This window comes from Cynocephalus volans, chromosome 1 (assembly GCF_027409185.1).
Source record: "Cynocephalus volans isolate mCynVol1 chromosome 1, mCynVol1.pri, whole genome shotgun sequence".
Lineage (NCBI taxonomy): Eukaryota > Metazoa > Chordata > Mammalia > Dermoptera > Cynocephalidae > Cynocephalus > Cynocephalus volans.
The window spans coordinates 25,895,381-25,917,089 of NC_084460.1; the positions used below are offsets into that span (position 1 = coordinate 25,895,381).

Below are 21,709 nucleotides of genomic sequence, written 5' to 3' on the forward strand. Positions count from 1 at the left end.
ACTGTACCTGGGTTATTTCTCTGGCATTCTTCTCGGGCTCATGCAATCTAAAAAGGAAAGAGACACACAGATAAAAATACCCTCACTATCTCAAGTGCTCATGCAAATTGATAAGAATAACATTTAGGTTTCATTTCCTATATGGTAGAGGACATGGATGAGTACCTCACCACAGAAATACAACTGCTTATCAAATGTTTGGACGAAGGGCTGAATCTCACTAAAAAGGAATTTTAAACAAGGCACTATAATTTTTTTTTTTTTTTTTACCTACTCTCTTGGCAAGGATCTTTAAAAATGATGACACTCGGTGTTGAGCAATGCATGGTGACACTAACAGGCACTTTCATACCTTGCTGGTGGGAGGGAAACCACTGCCACCCTTTTGGGAAGCAGCTGGCAAAATCAGGAGCTTTTTTGGAAGGTGTCCTCATCTTTTGACTCATAGTTGTACTTTTTTGGGGGGAATTCAAAATACTGAAAAAGTATAGAGGCAGGATGAGGGGGTGGAGTTTATATCTGAGGACTCTGCCAGTTCGGACTGGTTAGAGAAATTAGGATAAACCCACAGATAACGATTTAAAAGGTTTACGAAGAGTTGTTTTAAAAAATCACAAACGATTACATTAAAATGATAAGTGAAAACACAAAACCCTCTGTGGGATGATCTCAATTATGAAAAATGTGTGGATAACACTGGAAAGAAACACAGCAAAATGCTAACAGCAGTGATCTCTCTCTGTGTGATGTTTTTTCTTCATTTTAGTTTCCCACATTCCCCAAATGTTCCATATTACACATGTCTACGTATTATCATTAAAAAAGAAAAGAGAAAGACCAAGATGAGCCAGTGAATCAAGGCAGCTGTTTGTGCATTTGATTCTGTAATTGGAGACCAAGGCTTGGCTCAGGGGAGGGTCACGGTCAAGGTTGGAGAGCAAACCAGAGTTGCTGGTTCGGCAGGAGTTGTGCAAACTCTCCAGCCAGCAACTCTGGGGACATTTGCCTGGATAATGTCAGAAATGAGCAATAGGGCTTGGCAGTGAGGTTATTAATGGATTTGACATGAGTGCTTGGCTCAGATAGCAGTTCTGGGGCATGACAAGCCCCATGTGGCCACTAAGGCCCTCTGGGAGCACGAACACATCTGCAGGGAAGATCATGAAGATCTAGCCACACCTCGCCAGCCCTCCACCCTTCCAGAGCTCCCACTGCCTGTCTGGTTCAAGTCCAACTCATCACCCTGCTCGGAAGCCCAGCATGGTCTGGCGTACTGACTCCCCCAGGCTCCTGCACTCCCCTCCCCTCATTTACCCACTTATCCACCCACCAAATATCTCATGAGGGTTACCTGGTGCCATGTACTTTATGCTTCAACACCACCATTCAATGACCCCCTTGACCACTTTTTCTCTTTGCTAATTTTTGTGTATCCTTCAAGACTCAGCCCTTGTGGCACCTCTTGGGAAGGTTTCTCTGACAGTGCAGGGCTGGCTGTTTGCCTTTCCTTGACAATCTCAAACCTCCTTGCATATTTTCATATCTGTTTTATGTTGCTGTCTGTCTGCCATGCTTCCTTACCACATGAGGACAGGTGTTCAAAAGTGACTTGGAATAAATGGTAATCAGACTGCCCCAGGGCCTTTGCACAGTCAGTTCTCACTGCCTCTCCATCTGCTTTAATCTTTTTCCTTCCGATCCTATTTTAAACAATCCTTTCTCAGGGCGACCTTCACTGAACCCCCAAACTCCATTCTCAGAAAACTGAGTTCCTCTCTTTCAAAGTAACATTTTAGACTGTAACCAATTATCCATTTTTTCCTGTCTCTCCTTTTTCTTTCCTGTCTCAGAGAATGGCACCACCATTGCTCATCCTGTTCTCAGGCTAAAGAAGTAGGAGTCATCCTTGATTCTTCTCTCTCCTCCTTTACAACTCACATCTAATCCACTGCAAGGCTCTTCAGCTCCACGTCCAAAATCTATATCAAACCCAGCCACTCCATCCTCTCCACCATCCCACTTCCCAGATTCCTGATGAACCTCCTCCCTGTCCCCCTGCCTCTATTCCTGCCCCTCTGCACTCCATCCTCCACATTTAAAATGAATAAATGCAGTCACATTATCTTTCTGCTCAGAACGCTCAATGCTTTCTTACCACGCAGTGAAATCCATCTCCATATCCCTGCTGGTGAGGCCCTGTGTGGTTTGCCCCCACCAAATGCTCTGGCCTTCTATCCCTCTACCCCCGACCCATCTGCTCCAGCTACTCTGGCCTCCTCCATGTGCCATGAACATGTCCAACTGCTCCTGCCTCGGGGTCTTGGCACTGGCTGTTCCCCGCATCTGGTCTACGCTTGTCCAAGACATCACTGTGGCTGGAGCCGTTGCATCCTTCAGCTCTCTTTTAAATGTCCCCTCCATAGACAAGCCGATCCTGATGCCCCAAGCCCCACCTCCTTGCTGTGCTCCATCCCTTACCCAGATTTATTTTATTCTGTCAGCACCTGCATCACATCAGATATTAACCCTCCAGCTTGTTTGGTAACCGGCCTCCCCAGGAGACTGTGAGCTCCACATGGGGAGGGACTAGGTCTCGTTCTCCAGTGAAATCCCAACACCTAGTACTGGGCTGGCCCATTGTTGGTACTCCATAAATGTGTGTTGAATGAATGAATAAATGAATGAATGAATGAAAGAATGAACATCTCTCCCACTGGATCGTAAGTAACCTGAGACCAGGGCTAGAGTCTTTTCAGCTCCTCTTTGCAATCCCTCAGCTCAAGGTTTGGACTGAGCTGGGTGCTGTCCGGATGAATAAATAAAAGAATGAGGGAAGCCCTAAATATTCCAAGAATAAACACGGTGAATGTCTGACAAGTGAACAAATGGTCGATGAATAAACCCCAGTGCCCAATTAAGGGACCAGAGACACACATTTCTCTCATCTGAGCTGGGGGAGATTGCAGACAATGTTCTGCCTGCACATTCCTAACCCAGGGAGTTAGGAAGCAAAAATCCCTCCACTGGTCCTGCAACGTGAAGGGCCCTTTGAGCTCAAAGCAGTGGCCTCCCCCCTCACACCCTCCCTGAGGTGCTCAGTTCTTCCCCACACCAGTGTGCACTGGAAAGTGTCTGATCCCAGCCAGCCAGTGCTGGAGCCAGCCGCTGCATGGGAAACCACCATGATCTCTCTCAAGCTATCGCTTTGGTTTAGAGAGATGAAAGGGAGCAAGTGATCTCACGGCTCCCTTGGTAGGCTCATGCTGGAAAAATAAAAACAGGCAGAAAATGGTTGGCTTCTCTGGGGAAGAAAAAATGAGCAGCAAGAGGCATTGGAGCAGTGATCAAGAACACCAAATTCAGTGTCAGAGAAATCGGGGATGGAATAGAAGCTGGCACTTACAAGCTGCGGGACCTTGGGAATGTCCCATGACATCTCTGAGCTTCATTTCCCTCAACCATAGGATTTGGACGATAATTACCTTCTAGAACAGGGGTTCTCAAAGTGTGGCTCTAGAACGACAGCTTCAGCACCACCTGAGAACTTGTTATAAATAAGCAAATTATTCTGAATCAGAGACTCTGGGGGTGGGACTCCATAATCTTTGTTTTAACAAGCCCTCTGGGGATTCTCCCATGCATTCAAGTTTGAGAACCATTGTTCTATAAAATAGGGATAATAATGAATCATACAATTTTTGCAATAATTAAAATCACAAATGGGCTAATTAATATATGTAAAGGCACAGATTAGAGCCTAGAATACAGTAAGTGCTCAATAAATGTTAGTTGCTACTGCTGCTTTCATTATTGACACTGTCCTTTTCTTCTGGATTACTGTCTAATCAGGGAGGTAGGACAAGTAAGAAATAATGACAACAACAAAAACAAAATGAAAAACCAGATCCTTTTCACTGAGAGAGTTTCATGGATTCAAAGGAGGAACAGATTAGGGAGTGCTGCAGTGGTATGGGATGGCGTTCATTTGCTCATTCATTTGACAAACCTTTGCTGAGCACCTAACCCATTCTAGGCATGGTGCCAAGTTCAGCAGCTATTAGCAAGATCATGAGGAACACGGTCCCTGTCCTCAAGAGGGGCGGATTATAATATGGGACAGGTACAGAGACACCTTGAACACACTGCACTGTCAATGCCTGGGCATCAGGAGGCCTCACAAGTGGGACTTCTAACCTGGAGGAGGTAACCCCCTCACTGAGCTCAGGAGGAAGAGCAGGAGGTGACCACGTGACAGGAGGGATACCGACTCTGCGATCACATCACACAACTCTGGGGGTGCTGTCTGCAGAGCCCACTGTGACGGCCCCACGGGCTTGTGGCCCTGAGTGTGTGTGAGCAGGGCTGGGGGAGCACATCCCAGGAGGGAGGCCAGTGCACAGGGCTCAGAGGCGAGCATGGGGAGGAGGGAAGGGAGCACTGCACGGCTGACCCAGTGCGCGGCCTGGGGTGAAACTACCAAGTCAGCAGGGGTTGGACCACGAGGGAATCTGGACTTTCTTTTGAGGGCTGCAGGGAGCCACTGAAGGTTTTCCAGCACAGGATGGCAATGAGTCTTGCCCTTGGAAAAGAGTGTATGAAGTATGGGAATGTGACTGGCAAAGGCACAGCTATAGGAAAACTCATTTCCCTGGGAGGCCGGCAAAAGCTGGACTTCTGGAGAGGTAGCTCTGTGTGTTTGGGGGCAGGGGAGGCCTGGAGGCTGGACAGGGCTAGACCAGGAAGCCACAGTGGAGGTCAGAGCGGAAGCAAGGCTTTATCCCAAGGGCACCCTGGACTCATGTTGCTGGGCAGGAGAGGGGCACCCGAGGCGTCCCAGAGCCCCCCTCAGGCAGGTGAGATATTCCTGCTGTGCACATCCTCAGTAGCTGGTACTGGCCCCATCACCACACCCGTTAGCTCTGCGCCCCAGCCCAGGACACGGCACCCTGCAGCCCCCAACCCTGGGGCTGTCCTTGACTCTACATCCAATCTATCAGCACTTCCTCCTGGCTCTACCTTCAAAATATATTCGGAATCTGACCATTTCTCAGCCTATCCCACCACCTGGTCCAGGCCACCTCCTGCTTGGACCATTGCAGTAGGCTTCTCACGGGCCTCTGCCTACACCATCACCTCCTATAGCCTGCTCTCCACATGCAGTCAGGGTGACACTTTTAAAACAAAGTTCGGATCACATTCCTCCTATGCCTTGTCATCAAACTGGAAGTAAAACCCCAAATCCTTCTAACAGGCCCTCGACCACTGGCTTCCACTCCAGATCCTCAGTTCCTGCTCTGAAATCCTAAAATCCAGAAAGCACTAAGAAGTTGGAGAAATTTGCACACCCTATTTGCAAAACCTGAAGCTACCTACAGTTTTATTTATCACCCTTAGAATGATGTCCATGTTTCCAGGCAGGTACATCCACATGGTAGATTAGGGGGTGCTGCTGCCCCTGCTGTGCTGGGGGTAAATATCAGGGGTCTTCCTAAAAGCTGGGAAAGTCTTTTTACTAAAAGATTTGTAACACATCTGGCTGCATAGATTTCTGCTAAGAGACCGAGGCCCTGAGTCTCCCTGGCCGCATCTCCTGCCCTCCCTGTTCCTGCTGCCCCAGCTGCACAGGCCTCCTCTGTTCCTCCTGAATATCCCACCCCAGGGCCTTTGCCCCGACTGCTCTCTTGTCCAGCACGGTCCTCCCCACCGTAGCTTCAGAGGCAGCTCCTTCCTCTGCCTAACACAGCTCCCCATTAATGCCCACCCCCTCGCTGTGCTGGGGCCGTCACCTCCTGAATGACAATATGGATCATTTTGCTTCCATGCTCACTGCTTGCTTCCCTCATTGGTAACTGAGCCCCATGAAAACCTGGGCTGATCTTGTTCACTGCATCCAGAACAGAGCCAGCGCAGAGTAGAGACTGAGCAACAGACACTATAAACATGAATCAACAAACTAATGTACCATCTGTAATGCGACATCATTGCCTGAGCCTTGGACCAGGCTGGGAGCTTTGGGAAGGCACAGACTCTACCCTCCTTACCGCGGCATTCCCAGGGCACACCGTGCCAAGGTACTTGATAAACATTTACTGAACAGAGGAAAGAGCAGAGTACACAACCAGGATCCGGGGAAGATGAGTCCGGCAGCGTGTGCAGGATGTCTGTGAGGACACAAAGCTTGGGAGGCTTCTGCCATAGTCCACATGAGGTTACATCAGGGGCTGGCTGTCTAGGGACAGCAGGCAAGAAAGCAGAGCCTCTGTGCACAAAAACCCCTCATTTGAGACAACAACTGAAATGGGCCTGGAGCGAGAAAGTTACAAAGGAAAGAAACAGCAATGCTGCCTGGGTCGTGGGTGAGGGTCGGTGGGTGTGATTGTGCGCTGGGGCTGTCCAATAACCAGATAGGAACTGCAAAGGTGTCCTGGCCTGGCGACGTACTTACCTTGTAGAAGAAGTGGAACCCTTGGCTGAAAGAGAAAAGAAACAAAACCAGTTATTGCACTAGAAATCTATTTTCTTGTGTAATTTTTTTGGGGGAAAGGTTTGCCTCCAGGGACATGGGGAGGAATTATTGAAGACTTATCCCTGGAACCAGGACACTGCCCCCCCTCCACTCCTGGTCCACCCAGTGGGGGGTCCATTATCCTCCATGGAGGAAGCCCATGAGGGAGTCAGCCAGGACTTCCTGCTCTCCCACTTCCAGGAGTTGCCAAGAGTGCAAAAGCAGCTGTCAGCCTGGGAGGGGCCTGCTGCCTTTCCCGTGGACCTTGTCTCCATTCAACCTTGGTGGAGACCCCCCGGCAAGCCTGGGTCCCCATCAGGGCCCCTCTCTGTGGAGAACAGATTCTGGCAGGGTTGTGAGTTGGGGAGCAGGTGCGAACCCCAGATGTGCCACCAATGCATTCACTGTGTGAACCTGGGTGGGTCACTTGCCCTCTCTGAGCTTCTGTAACTCTCAGGGTTGAGCTGGACATCCATTTATTTACATGTTACCACTCTGCAGAACAGGATCTTGGGAGAAAGAAAGAGTCCATCTGGATCAGAGATTTTAAACCTGTGATACGGGGAACCCCACAGAGAAGCCTCTGGGGTTCAGCAGCCATCTGACTCCCATTTTGCTGTAAAATTGTAATTAAAAGCAACATGCAAACTTAAATGAACTTAGTGCCACACTTTAACAGGCTGAAGGCTGCCACATGTGAGAATTCTTGCTGCCAGGTTGACACCTGGCTCCTGGGCAGGTACTGTGTCTTTAGGTGAGCTGGTACAGTTGGAAGCTGCAGCTCAGTGTCCAACGTCAGAATGGAGGCTGACAGGCTACGAAGTGCTGGGACATGATGTGTCTCTGGGAATCCAGTGACTAATCATCCCCATTTTACACAAAAGAGATGGGATAACTCCCCAGGCTCACACAGCTGGCAAGAGGTAGAGTTGAAATTGGGACATTCACATGAGGATTGGGAGGTGGAGGACAGATGGACCCCTCTAGGGCCCAATGAGGGGTAAAGGGCATCTTATTAGGGTGGTGGGAGGCAGCATGCAGAGTGGCCCCAATGTGGGCCTGGGGTTTGAATCCTGGCCCCACCACCTACTGGCTGTGAGGCCCTGAACAAGCTTGATAACTTTCCTATGCCTTGGTCTCCTCATCTGTACAATGGGGTTAGTAATACTACCTCTGAGGTCTGTGGTGAGGACTGACCGCATTACTACATGTAAAGCCCTGTGAGAAGTGCCTGGCATATCAGAATTGCTCAGTGAATGTTAGCTGTGATTGTCACTGGAGCCTGTGTTTGAGAGCTAGGCTCTGCACAGACCTACCACTCAGAAGCTGAGTGGCCTTCACCAGTGGCTGCAGCTCTCCAAACCCCGTTCCTCCTCTGCAACACTTCACCCCACAGCAATGTGCTCACATGTGCCAGGAGCTCAGCATGGTGCTCAGGGCTGAGCCTCAGAAAGGACAGCCACTATGAATGCTCAACTCCATGGGCTGGCTTGTCACCCTTGGTGGGCAGGTGACCTGCATCCCCACCCAAGGAGGAATCTTTTCTGTGTAGGGCTCCCCAGGAACTTTAGGGAAACCATTGGGTAGATCTCTGGTGGAACATATTATAGATTCTGGAGGGGTAGTGTCTGACTCCAGCACCCCCAGACGGGAGCTGGAGGCCAGGACAGGGTCTCAGAGCACAGAGTCCTTCCAGCCAGCCCAGGAGGGAGGAAAGCTTGGAGTGCAGAGGTGGAGGGGCACAGAGGGGATGTGTGACTGAAGCACGACACACTCAGCTGGGTGCCCAGCTGCAGAAAGGCAGCACGGGATGGTGCTTGTCACTTTGCAGGCTGTGGCTCACAGTGGGTGCCTACCAGCATTTTTAAGAAAAGAGACTAGACTAGGATGAAAAAGAAAATATCAGAGTTTCAATTTTATATATAGGGGTGTGTGCGTGTTAGGTTGAAATGTGAAATATATTTCTATCACTTGTAGTAAAAAAAGGTTTCAGAAATACCAGCTTAAAATCGTCTCTTCCAAGAGTGGGAAAGAAAATGTGAATTTACTGAGGCCCTAGAATGTATCAGACGGATTATTTCATATGAACTTGTCTTGGTCTCATAACTATTCTCCAAGACAGTTATTGACAAACCCATTTTACAGATGAGCAAACTGAGGCCTGTGGAGGCCAAACTGATTGGAGTATATAACAAGGGTCTGGAACCCTGGTTTGCCTGATTTCAAAGTCAGAGGCCTTGCTATAGCAACCCACCCCCCCACGCATGCACACACACACACGCAAGCACACACACAAACAAGTGGAAGATGTGCTGGGTTCGAACCTCCTGCTATAGACAAAGGTTATGCACCTTGCCACCATGAGCAGAGCTTTCTAGGGAGGTGACTCATGTTTCTGGACTCATGCAAACCTGCCAACAGGCACTGACATTGAGCACTAGTTGCATGCCAGGTACTTTCCTAACATGTTACATGTAGTCACCCATTCAGTCCTCCCTCCCAATAGCCTTGGAGGTAGGAGGTGCTTTTATCCTCATTCCCTTCCAGCTTCCTGTCTGGGTGTGGGGCATAGAACCTGGACATGCACAAGGAAGGCGGCTGTTTGCCAGGTGGCTCTGGAAAGGACTGTTTCCTCCCTTGGACAGGTAAGAAGAGTCCCTGAATCTTGTTACCCTGGCAGCTCCCTGCTTCGCGCCTCAGTAGTGGTCCCATGAGGATGTGAAACCTGGGGCACTGATGGCCACCTTGCAAGCACGAGGGGAAGGCCATGGATGACTCACCCACACTCCAGTGTGGGGAACCTGCTGTATCAGCCCCAGTGTCACTACCTCTGGACTTGTAATTGGAAGCCACTTATGTCCTTATGGTTTAAGCTACTTGCAGCCCAGAGCACCTAGTGGTGTCTCCTTTGGGGCAGGACAGCCCAGCGGCAAACTCTTAGGGAGGAAAAGGGGAATCCACCCACCTTTCTTCTGTCTGGCTCGGAGGAAGTAGAGGACAGCAATCAGCAGGGTCACCAGCAAGGCACACATGACGCCCACCACAATATAGATGCTCCAGCTGTTATTTGGAGATTTGCCTAGGGACCACATGGAACACAGGCTTCATGTACGCAGACTGACAACAGAGAAAACGAAATCCTCCTGTCCCTCCCTCTTCACCACTCGGCAGGCATCATTGAGACCACTTGGCTGGGCCTTCTTAGCTGTCTCAAGCTACACAAGCAGGCTCATGAGTCTGCACACACTTGCCCATGAGCATCCCCCATGAGCAGCATAAAGACCATGCTGAGGTACCAAGAGGGACACTATTTGCTGCTGACAGCCATGAAGGAACCCTGGCCACAGGATGTGGGCAGAGATCTCACTCCTGAGGAACAGAAACACATTCCTTCTCATCTGGAGTAAACCACAAAGTAGCCACAATGGCAGCACAGATCCACCTGAAACTCTGAATCAGCATCTGGAAGTCAGGCAGGGGCTGGGGGAAGAAGGCACAGTGAGGACTGGTGGACGTGCCAGCTGCTAACGGACTCTACAGAGCTCTCAGGATGACCACTGATCAGTGCTGGGACCTGGGCTATGTATACTGGGCTTAGGAGTTGGCATAGGAGCTCAAATCAGGACACTTGAAAGGTAGAGAGAGGCGTGGCTGGTCCCAGGGCAAGGTAGCGGGTCTTTGATTAGAGTGGTTGATCAAGTGTGAGGCTCTGAGCCACCAAACATGGTTCAAATTGATGCCGCTAACTAGGGGTGTGACCTTGGGCAAGTCAGCTAACCCTCCTTACACCCTGGCTTCCCATTCTGCTACTGGGGCCAATTAGAATGTCTACCTCATAGGATGGCTTCGAGGATTACCTAACTAGCCAACTAAAGAACCCATTCACCCTTTCTAAAAGTGTTTATTGGGCACCTTGTGTGCGCCAGGCCTGGAAGCTGCAATGCTAAAGTAGACAGTCATGGTCCCTACCAGCTGAGGTTCAGAGCTGAGGGATCACAAAGCTCATCTCCAGCCCTACCATGAGCAAGTGGAGGCCCAGAGAGAGAGGCAGTGACTTGTCCAAGGTCACACAGCAAGTCTGTGACAAAGCCAGAAATCTACACATCCTGTCTCCCTGTGCAGTGTGCATCCTATGAAAGCCAGGCAAGAAGGAAAGCAAAGGGCCACTCTGCCACGGCTCCTAGGCGTCTTCAGAGCATCCCTGAAGATGCACGAAGTAAGGAAATGGACTCTATCCTAACACATTCAAAGGTGGCATCAGCTACGTTGATGACAGGTGATGAAACACTCCAAGGGGCCCTGAAATGCCAACTAGGTGCTGCGATTTTGAAAAATGAAGAGACACATATCCACAACACATTGTACGGGGCTGAGGACATTATTCTCTGACAACCTCTTGCTCTCCCAGGAGAGTGGCAGCATTACCTTTGTCATAAACAAGGAAGCCCTTTGGCCTAGAAATGCTCCTTGGGAGATCACCCCACAGAAACAGTTGCACGTGGCACAGAACAAGTACGTGCATGGGCACCACAGCATCGACTGCCACAGACAAGCTGCAAGCCTTGGGCACCCCCATCCCCCACCCCGGGGGCAGGCTTGCAACGGCGGCCAGGGAGCCCAGGCAGAGAAGAGGAACGGCGAAGGTGACAACTGTAGGTGAAGAAGGCAGGAGGTGGGACACTGGGAACAGGCGATCCCCTCCCTCCCTTCTCTCTCACTTTAATACATATTTTAGTCAGAAGCTCTATCAGGATGTGTGCCCGACTCTCGCCAGTGGTGACTTTTGGAGTGGGGGATTTGAAGGAGGGAAGCTCATGTTAAAATTTTTCTTTATGTTTACTGACTTCTAGATTATTCCATAATAAGCATCAATTACTACTTTTAACATTTAAAAAAATAGATAACATTAAGGTAAAATTTACAAAGACCCAGGTCACCTGGAGGGGAGGCCTCACCAGGGGCGGCATCTGTGCCCTGCTCCTTCTGCTGGGCAGACACCTCCAGGGTGTGGCTTCTGCTGACCGCTGGCTGCCCGTCATGCTGCACCTGGCAGGTGAGCACCACATCCTCCCTGTGGGCGGAAGAGTTCACCAGGAGCCAGCTCGTCCAGTTATAGGTGCCATCCTTGTTCTCCAGGAGGGTCGAGGCCGATTCTGTTCGGGACACGTTTCCATTCTCCAGCCAGGTCAGGTTTAGTCTCTGGGGGTAGAACTTCCCCACCTGGCAGGTGATGTTTACCTGGTTCCCTCCTATCATGGGGAGCTGGGTAACCTCCAAGGTGGGCGGAACTGAAAGAGCACAGGGCAGAAGCTCTGACCTTATGGCACACACAGATTGCAGAGGAGAGCCTCAGTAACTCAGCTCCCACCACCCTGGCAAGGGCATCACCAGGACAGTGCCAGGCATGCAGCAGGCGCTCAGACAGTGAGAGTACTCATTGTACACGAATGAAGTCACTAAGTATAGTGCCCAGCACAAGAACTAGGAGCTCCTAATAGGATAATAATGACTGAGTTCTACAAGCACAACCCTGGCATGCAGTCAGAACAAAATAACTGTAGGAAAATAAATGAAATCACCAAGCACATAGGGGCTTGGCTCAGAGGCGGTGCTCAATAATTGCAGTTGCTATTGGTAAAATTAGTGAAAACTACTAGCACAGTGCTTGGCACATAGCAGGTGTTCACCTGGCAGCTGCCATTAAAATGACAGTAAATGACCAGCCCATCTAGGTACAGTGTAGGTGGGCGGGATGGTTAGGAACTAGGTTCCAGGCCAGGGAGGAGAAACAGGCTTGGCCATCAGGGGTGGGCTCGGGCTGGGTGTGGGGGTCATCTACCTCGGATGGTCTCAGACAAGCTGGCAGTCCCACGGAGAGGAGGGCCGCCCTGCAAGGTGATGTGGGCCACCTCACAGATGACCTGAGAGCGAACATCCCCGGGGGCCAGCACCACCTGGGCTGTGCTGGAGATGTTGTAGGAGATGCTTTCTCCTGTGGGCTCCACGTTGGTCTGGAAGTCTGAGAGCTCATTCCCGTTTTTGAACCATTTCAGCGTGATGTTTCGAGGAGAGAAGCCGTGGGACTCACAGGTGAAGCTCACTGTCTGCCCAGGTGTGGCCCTCGCCGCAGGGCCCGTTACATTGGGGGCCGAGGGTTTGGCTGCAACAGGAAGATTTATACACAAGAAAGATGACTGCGATGGCCATCACTAACGATAAGCATGTGACACTCTTAAGAACCTTCCCAGACATTATTTTTAATCCTTCTAATAATGCTAGGAGGATGGTGTCATCATTTTACAGTAGAGGACACCAAGACTCCTGGAGGTGAACAGACCAGCCCGAGGTCGGACAGTAAGGAAGGGGCAGATGGGTTCCAGGCCTGACCTCAATGTCCTTGTCCCTGCACCAGGTGATTTCTTACCAATCTTGGCAGAGAAACAAAATTACTGACTGGTCTCACTCTTTGTATTAACTACACCAAGCTGGCTTCCTGGAAAGCTTACCAACCTCAGAGAGAGCATTTAAAGAAGTAAATGCAAAGGAATAAGGAGCCAAGCAGACCCACCATGAGAGCTGTGACCAGGCTGGCCACCCCAGGAGAGGTGTGGCCTGTCCTGGCTCGTCATCTGTGCAATGGGGCAGCCGGCCGTCCTTCTACTTCCTGGGTTGCAGCCAGGATTAAATGAGGCAATGGAGGCATTTTTGCTTTGGAGCAAACACAGAAGATGCTTCACAAAAATAAACAGACACAAATCTCTTTAACCTAGACTTTACTTAAATTCAAAATCTCCCTTCAGGTATTTATGAATTTACTCCATATTTTTCATTCTCTCCACAACTATTCCGGTAGCTTCTAATCTGTGCCAAGTCCTGAATTTGAAAGAGAGAGGGCGAAGGAATGCTTTTGTGAATCTGCGGTCTGCTGTTGGGTAAGTTTTGGTTTGAAAACAAAGAGCACTGAGTGCTGAGAAAGCCAAAGGTGGTCAATTTCTTAATCGCACACTAATGACAAGAGACACAGACACAGGCCGACTAAGCAGGCAGAAGCACCTCCTGGTCCTGCAAGCACATGAATGGGAGAATCCCAAGAAGGAGGGCAGCTTCCCCCTGCAGACGGGTCCTAAAGGGTGCCTCCAGATTACTAATTATTATCCAGCTCATTCCAGAATAGTCGCCAAGTGGCAAACATCACAAGTATTTGCATTTGTGATATTTAACTTGCTCCCTAACACCCATCCCGCAGTTGAGGGGACAGTTGGGGGGTGTCACTTCAATCAGTCAAGTCATCAGAACACCAGCAGCCTGTACATCCCTAAAGGCCGAGAGGCTGGAATCAGTTACCATTTATCCAGGGCTTCTCGGGAGCCTGAAGCTGGCTGCTCCCTCCGTGCCCCCAGCTCTGCAATCCTCCTATCAGCCCTGTGAGGGGGTCCAAGTGTGAGCCCTTTTATGGGACGAGGCTCAGGAGGAGCGTGGCTGGCCAGGGCTGAGAATGGATAAAACCCACACCTTGGTAGGATGAGTGAGGATGATTGTAAAACACAGAGCCTGGCACATAGTAGGTGCTTAATGAATAACACCTCCCACTGTTACAACGCGATCTGGTCATTACTAATTCTGAAATTATGTATTTATTCTTTAGGCAGTCAGAAGGCAGAACAAAACCAGAGCTCAAACACCAAGAGAAGTCCCAAGTCCTGCTCCCTGCAGCTGTCATGAAAAACCCAAGTGAAAAAAGGGAGCAGAAATCACCAAATTATGGTTCTTACCCTCTGTTCTGAATAATACCCTCAGGAAACAAGTTTGGTGAATTGGCTTTCAAAACACAAACAAGATCACAGGCATCTTCCTCCAGAGGAGCTACTGAGAGAAAGCCAGAAGCGTTTTGAAAGGAGCAGGGAACAGATTCTCAGTGACATCTGGGATGTCACTGGGATTCCAGCGCCTGTTTGGACACAAATCTGTTTAAAGACAGGAAGGTACCAGCACTGAGGGTGGGATGTGAGCAGGCCTTTGTCTGGCCTGTCCTGGCCATGCCATCCCTACAGATGCTATGCTGAAACACTCACACCCAAAATGCTCTTCTCGAAGCCCTGGCACCATGGGCACGATGGGCACCACCTCTGCCATGGGAAAAAACCCAACTTTTCGTATGTCACCTCAGGACGTCTAGCTCAGGGTTCTCACCCTGGCTGTGTATTGGAGTTTTCTGGAGTAATTAATGTCTTCAGATGCCCGGGCCCATGTCAAACCAATTGTAACATTTCTAGGATGGGGCCTGGGTCTGGAATCTTCTTCAAAGTTTCCCAGATGGTTCTAAAGAGCAGTCAAGGCTGAGAGCCACCCAACCCCACCCCACTCCCCATTTATTCTTGAGGCCTGGAGAGAAAAAGGGACCCATCCAAGGTCACAGGCTTGGGCACAACATAGCTCACATTTAGAACATTCACTATAGCCAGGCACTGCTCTAACACTTTCCATGATTTGACCCATTCTGTCCCTTCTCCTGCTCTGTGTGGATGGTGTCATCATCCACAGGTGATGACACTGAGGCCACTATGGGGGAGGGCCCTGTCGTAGGTCACAGAGCCAGGAGGCGGCAGAGCTGGGATGTGGGCCCAGCAGCGGGCTCCCGCCCTGTCCTCCTGACCACTGTGCTATTGATGCTCAGGACTAGCCCTGCCAGACCTCCATCCAGGGCTTTGTGCACATCCTCTCCAACCTGCACAGCACCCCAGATGGTGGCCATGATGATCACTATGTCACAGATGGGGAAACTGAGGATTTGAGGGAAGCCAAGACATGCCCGAGATTGCACAGGTTTGGGACGATAACCCCGTGGCTTACTGAGGGTCTGTTCTCTCACCAGGCTCACTGTGTGCTCATGACATCCTGGAAAGGCTGGTACAATTGTCCACATTCTACAGATGGGGAAACTGAGGCTCAGCAAAGGAAACTGGATCACCCAAGTTACACAACCTAGAAATACCACCTCAGTTTGGGGGTGCCTCCTCTATGCTGGGTGATTTACAGGGAGATCTCAAATCCTTTCGACTCTTCTAAAAGGAATCCTCGGTTATCACCATTTTATGGATGAGAAAACTGAGGCTACGAGAACTGAGGGCAGTGTCTCCTCGTCCCCACTGTGTCCCAGTGGGCAGTTCCTGTGCCCCGCAAGCTTTCATGCCCATCAATAGAGCAAGTGCCCCAACTTCTCGAGCCCTGACACTGACCACCACCTCCCCTTTTCTCTTTGAGATTCTTCATGTCAAGCAATTCTAGGGAGAAGTTCCCTCCTGGGTGCCCAGGCCTGGCTGGTTACCCTGTAGTCCTCAATGGAAGACAGTAGCCTCCTGTCAGCCCAGAGGAGAATAACTTGCCCTAAAGGGTCCCAATGTGCCCTAGGAAATACCTTATCTGGTATTTCCTTGGTCTTCAGCACCATAAGATGGCGTGTGCATGGTCTGCTGGATGCACGAAGTCATCTCTGCTCCATAGATGCTGCTTGGTGAGAAGTGACATCACCACAGCAGGGACAAGAGTCCTAAATGCTGCATGGATGTGACATGTGCTTTAGGAAAAGTTTCCACATACTGTGAGATGTCTGCAGGATGGCGCTGATCTGGGGTTAAAGCCACCCATTCCTACCCCTACAGCACAATTTTTTGGATTGTTTTGTTTTTAATTTTTTATTGCTGTAGAGCAGAACAATATAGGATTTTAGGAGAGAAGGTTGGAGCAGTTCTCCACATGTGACAAGCACATGGGGTGCTGCAGAGACAGGGGCTGAGTCAGGCTGTTGGGATTCAGACCTTAGCCCCCCTACTGCTCACGGGTCAGGTTTCGTCTCTGAGCCTCAGTGTCCTCACCTGTAAAAGGGGCAACAAACGGCTCCTCCCACATGGCACTGGGCATGAGCAGAACATGCCAGGATGGAGACCCAGCATCTGATGTGCTGCCACTCCCTGGTCCCCTCCCGCCTCCCTCCTTCCTCCTCCAGGGCGTCATTTAGGCCATGGCTTGGTGAAGAGGGATGAGAACCCACTAGGAGAAGCAGTTGAGTCCCGCCTGAGCCACGTTCTAGCTGTGACTGCCTAGACATGGGATGCACCACCTGGGGACTTCAGTGTTCTTGTCTGTGATACCTGCAAAATCAGGATAAAGCCTCCTTCCCTGCCTGCATGCAGGGGTTGTGGTGAGACTTGATTGCTACCATATCCAGGAGGGAAATTTGGCACCATCCACATAAATTAAAATACACAAACCCTCTGACCCAGCAGTGCCACTTCCTGTAGGCATCACCACCTGTCCCCTGCAGCACTGTGTCCACAGCCCAAGGTTGGGAACAACTTAAATGTCTATCAACAGGAAGCTATAATATAAATGATGGTATTTCCATGTGGTGGAGAATTATGCAGCTCTTAAATAATACAGCAGCTCTCTTTGTACTGATGTGGAATCTCCATATGGAATGATAGGACTTAAGTTTGGAGAGGTTTTCTAATCACCAACTGGCTGCAAGGTCTGATTGCAAAGGGCATTTGAACCTTTGGGAAACTGATGAAATGTTGGCCCCTGCTCAGTGATTTGGTTTAAGGAGCTTTTTTTCAATGCCTGCTATGCACCAGGCTCTTCTATGGAGAGTGTCTAATGTTGGGGCAGGAAGGAGCCTGCCTGGAGTCAGGTCTGGGTCTGGTCCTGATCCCGCCGCTAACTGGCCACATGACCCTGGGTAAGATCCTTGTCACCTCTGGGCCTCAGACTCCCCATCTGTAAATAGGGGATGGGGCTGGATGGTCTATAGGTCTTTCCTGTGCTGACATTTCTGGATTCAGGAGTTAGAGGATCCTGGGCCTCTGGCAGGAAACCTAAAGTGAGCATCTTGGCTGCCTCAACTGAGGAACCCCTAAGTCACCCACATGGGGGACCTCCTGCCTTGGGTGAGGCACATTGTGGGATGGCCCAGCTCTGCTCAGAGCCTCGGTGACTGTGTGAGTTGGCCCCTGAATAGCAACAGGGTTTTCAGACAGACCCAGAGCAAACACCAAGCCCTGGGCATCTCCTCCACCAGGACCAGCAGATGAAACAGTGAATCTGAGCCTCTGAGGAATCTGCTCAGTGTGGGGTTTCTAAAGATGTAATAAAGAAAACACATCCACCTCCCTGCCCTGGATGGATTTCTCCTCCCTGGAAGGGAAGAGAACGTCAGCTGGTGGGGGAAAGTTTGCCCATCCGTTCTCGTTGTTTCCACAGCATCCACAGCACAGCCTGGCTCACAGAAGATTCTCAGAGTTTCTGAGGAAAGAGAAGACTCGGCTGCCCTGAGGGGAAGTGCTGCGTGGAGGCAACGGGGCAGGGGTCACCTGGGACTGGGCAGGTCACTCACTGCCCCCTCCTTCATCTGTGCAGCCAAGGGGCTGGGCCAGGCTGGAAAAGGCAATGGCTGTGGAGCAGGCGGACCAGGGGTGCAGATGTCCCCTTTACCACCTGGGGCTCTGACAAACAGCGTGGCCTCTCCAGGCCGCTATCCCTGGTCTGTAGACTCGGATCATGGAAACGAGCACCCACCGGACCTGTTTCCTACTCGATGCTCACAGAGAAGAGGGCGTCACTACTGTCTTGCTGTCACACACCAGGGGACAAAGGAGGCCCACGCCGTACTCACCACGCACGGACAGCTCGGTGCCTGTCCCAGACTTAAACTCCACATCAGGAGTCCCTTTCCGGAACTTGACACAGTAGTAAGTGCCGGCGTCTGCTGTGGTGACGTTTCTGATGAGGATGGAAAAGTCCCTGTTGTCTCTCTCTGTGGTGCTTCCAATACGCGTTACCCGGGGGAAGTGGACTTCTTGTCCATCTTTGAAACTGAAGATCAGCTCCCGGCCTGGCCCTTCCCCCCTGAACCACAGGATGGGCCCCACGGGGAGCAGGGAGGTCACGGTGCAGCGCAGAGTGGCCGCCTCTCCAGCCGCGACCGACACTGATGGCTCAGGCTGAGTCACCCGCAGCTCCTCCTCTCCTGATGCTCCTGGAGGGAAACAAAAAGCGGTCAGTCATCCATACTCCCAGGATCCTGTGTTTTCCCAAGTGCTTATCAACAGTGACTTTCACTGTCTGAGTGTGCACCGTGAGCAGGCCTGGAGCTCAGCACATTGCATGTGTCATCACATTTAACCTGCACAGCACGCCTGCAACATGAGACTCTATTACAAATGAGGAAACTGAGGCACAGAAGGCTAAGTGACATGGCAGAGTACAGGTTTGAGTACCCAATGTCTCTCTGGAGGAGTCGTGTCTGAGCTGAGCTCTGGAATTCAAATCTGAATTTACCAGGAAGAAGTGAGCCTGGTGTTCCTGAGAGAGGGAACAACCTGGGCAAAGCTCAGAGGTAGGAGGCATCATGATGCGCACAGGGCTCTACAAAGTGGTAGATTCTCCTTCCAGCCTGGCCCAGGATCCAGCAGTTTGGATAGTAGTGAAGTAGGAGAACACAGGTTTGAGTCCTTGTTCAGTGGTTTACAGCTGAGTGACCTGGGCCATGACTCCGGTGACTGAGAGGATCCAACAGGGACTCATGCCAGTGTGCTTGACAACTGGCAAGTGCCACAGGAATGTGAGTGCTGACCTTAGTTTAGGCAGGTCCCTTACTGCTCTCAGCCTTGGTTTCCTCATCTGTAAAATAGTTACTATAACCCCATCTCGATGGATCTCTCATAGAACCAAACAAGGGACAGTGTCAAAAGTCTGGTCTTTGGAGTCATCAGACCTGGTTTAAAACCTGGCTCATCCCTTATTTACGTGTGAGCCTAGTTTAGCCATTGGTTTTGAGTTTTAGTTTCCTTATCTACAAGATGGGTAGAACACCCCCTAGCCCTCTGCCTTGTTCTTAAAAAAGAAAAGATCACACAGAGAAGTCACTTAGCATCAGCAGGGCACAGGGTAAACTATTGTGATTAAACAATGAATAAATGGGGAGGGGGCTGCTGCTCCAACTTTACTCTCATCAAACCCTGCTGATGCCCCTGCAGGCCAGGCCCAGGGCTGGATGCTGGGGACTCTCGGGAGTGGGTCTGGGTCCAGGCCTCAAGGGCTCCCAGGCTGAGAAGGAAGGAGTCTGAGAGGTGGGCTGTGAGGAGGGGCCCTAGCTCCAAACTGGAGACCACTGGGGCATGTGAGACACAGACCCCAGGTAGAGAGATTGGGGGGTGGAGGGAGGACGCAGCCAGGAGGATGACGGGCAGGATGAGGTTGCCATGAGATGTGCCGCAGATGCTCGGGAGCGAGTGAGAACAGCCCAGAGTGAGGCACAGCCAGGGCCCGATTCTGAACAAAGTGGAGGTACGGGGGAGAAGGAAAAAGAAAGGATGGGGGAAGAGAGGCCCACGGACCCCAGTCTGCACTCACTGTGGGCAAGCTAGGGCCTCAGAACTGGCCTCTCATCCATCTTCCCACTGTCCTGCCTCTTTCCCTGTTTTCCAGCCACACCCAGCTCTGACTCCTGGCCAGGGGTCACCCTTGGGGCCCCATTCTCATGGTGGGGGCAGGTGAGCAGAGTTTCAGAGCACCAGCCTGAGCGTGGCCCCATCCTCATGGTACAGGGGAAGAGCCCAAAGCCTGCAGAGAGCAGGTGCTCGGCCAGAGGGGCAGAGCTGATGTGAGAGGTATGTGAGAGGCGCATGGAGGCCAGCAGGCACCCAGGGACACCAGAGGCAGCACCCGCAGCAACGCCAACAGCACTGAGCCAGGAACATTCCCAGTGGTCTGCATGTCAGCACGGGAGACTGGGTGAACTGGAAATGTGGACTGGAGGAAGCACAGGGGCTGGGGCCAGCAGGGCCCTCCCTGGGCCCCCATTCTACCTTCCATAAGAGGGGTACCAGCATCCACCCCAGCACAGTCATGAGGACAGTGACATAGTCTCACATCACTGCCTGCTGCATAGGTGCTGGTCCCATTAGTTCCTGGTCCCATTATTATCACCAGCTATATTATTTATAGATTTGTTTTTCTCTGGATTGTCCTATTCCCCCCACAGGGACTATGTCCAACCTCCTGCAGTGTCTGCCACATACTAGGTCCTCAATAAATGTGCCGAATGAATACATTAATGAATGAATGAAGGAGGGATTTGCTCCATGACCCTGCAGATCTCCTAAGCCTCTTTCTTCATTTGTTAAATGGAGCTCGCATCTACACCTGCAGGAGACGGTATGGGCCTGGAGCCCGGGATTGAGCTGGCTTGCAGTTATTATTATCTTTATCAATAACACCACACGGGGCTGTGAGTCAGCAAGTTAGTGAGCTATAGGCCGGCACAGGAGCGGCTGTGGAGCCAGGCGGACGGCATGGTGGAGCAGGGCTATTCTCGTGGTGCAGCCGGTGGTCTGTCATCACACCTGGGCAGGCGATAATAAAATCTGGAGTTGTGCAGGGCTGGTTCTCCCTGCCTTTTTTTTTTTTTTTTTTTTTTTAGCTCCTCTCAAGTGCTCTCCTCCAACTGCTGCCAGATTTAGGTGGCTTAATTAATAAGCTAGTGTTTATAAAGCGTTTGAAGAATTTTAAAAGTGCGACGTAAGTGCCAAATATTATTTTAATCTGTGTATGTGTGTTTTTTTCCAGCAGGGAGTTTTTCTCTTGCTCGCATTCTTTTCTCTCTCTGCAGGTTCTGTTCTGGGAATCCGGCTTGTTAAAAATCAGTCCTGAGGTTCTGGGCATGGGTCATCACGCTGGCATTGCCAACAAAACCATTTCCTGCTCTCTCCTGCCTTTCTGGCAGAGAGAGCCACTGTCCCGTGGCCTGAGCTGTCTCTGGGAGAGGAGGGCGGTGGGGCAGGCATTCCCACACGCCGCTGGTGGGAGTGGAAATTGTAATGTCCTTTTGGGAAAGCAACTGGGCAGGATGGGCCAAAGGTGTGAAATCTGTTCACTGGACTTGCTGGGCTATTCCACGAGGACACAGCCCAGATACGGAGTGGGTTTCCTGCATAACGATCTTGGAAAAGCTGGAAAAAATACCCCAAATGGCCAATGACAGGGGATGGTTAAGTGAATTATGGCCTATCCCCAAGCTGGAATTATAGACCACAGAAAGCCATTACCATGAAAACTGTGGTAATATGAAAATTTTTCATGGCATAGTTTTAAATAATATTGTGATTATGCAAATAAAACCTGTTCATTGCAAAGCACTTAGAGAATACA

At 50.7% G+C, this 21,709-nt stretch overlaps 1 protein-coding gene across 3 annotated transcripts in view; it reads right to left on the reverse strand.

The window, feature by feature from the left end:
• LOC134381315 (tyrosine-protein phosphatase non-receptor type substrate 1-like) overlaps nucleotides 1-21,709 on the reverse strand; it is a 41,130-nt gene that overhangs the window by 3,493 nt on the left and 15,928 nt on the right. For 2 of the 3 annotated variants that reach the window (XM_063101447.1, XM_063101446.1), the window contains exons 3-8: nucleotides 18,174-18,536; nucleotides 12,345-12,665; nucleotides 11,443-11,793; nucleotides 9,471-9,584; nucleotides 6,446-6,470; nucleotides 8-47 (exon numbers count right to left, since the gene is read on the reverse strand). In XM_063101447.1, coding sequence (XP_062957517.1) covers nucleotides 8-47; nucleotides 6,446-6,470; nucleotides 9,471-9,584; nucleotides 11,443-11,793; nucleotides 12,345-12,665; nucleotides 18,174-18,536 — 1,214 coding nt within the window. The remainder of the gene's footprint in view (nucleotides 1-7; nucleotides 48-6,445; nucleotides 6,471-9,470; nucleotides 9,585-11,442; nucleotides 11,794-12,344; nucleotides 12,666-18,173; nucleotides 18,537-21,709) is intronic. The other variant, XM_063101449.1, reaches the window with a different exon arrangement.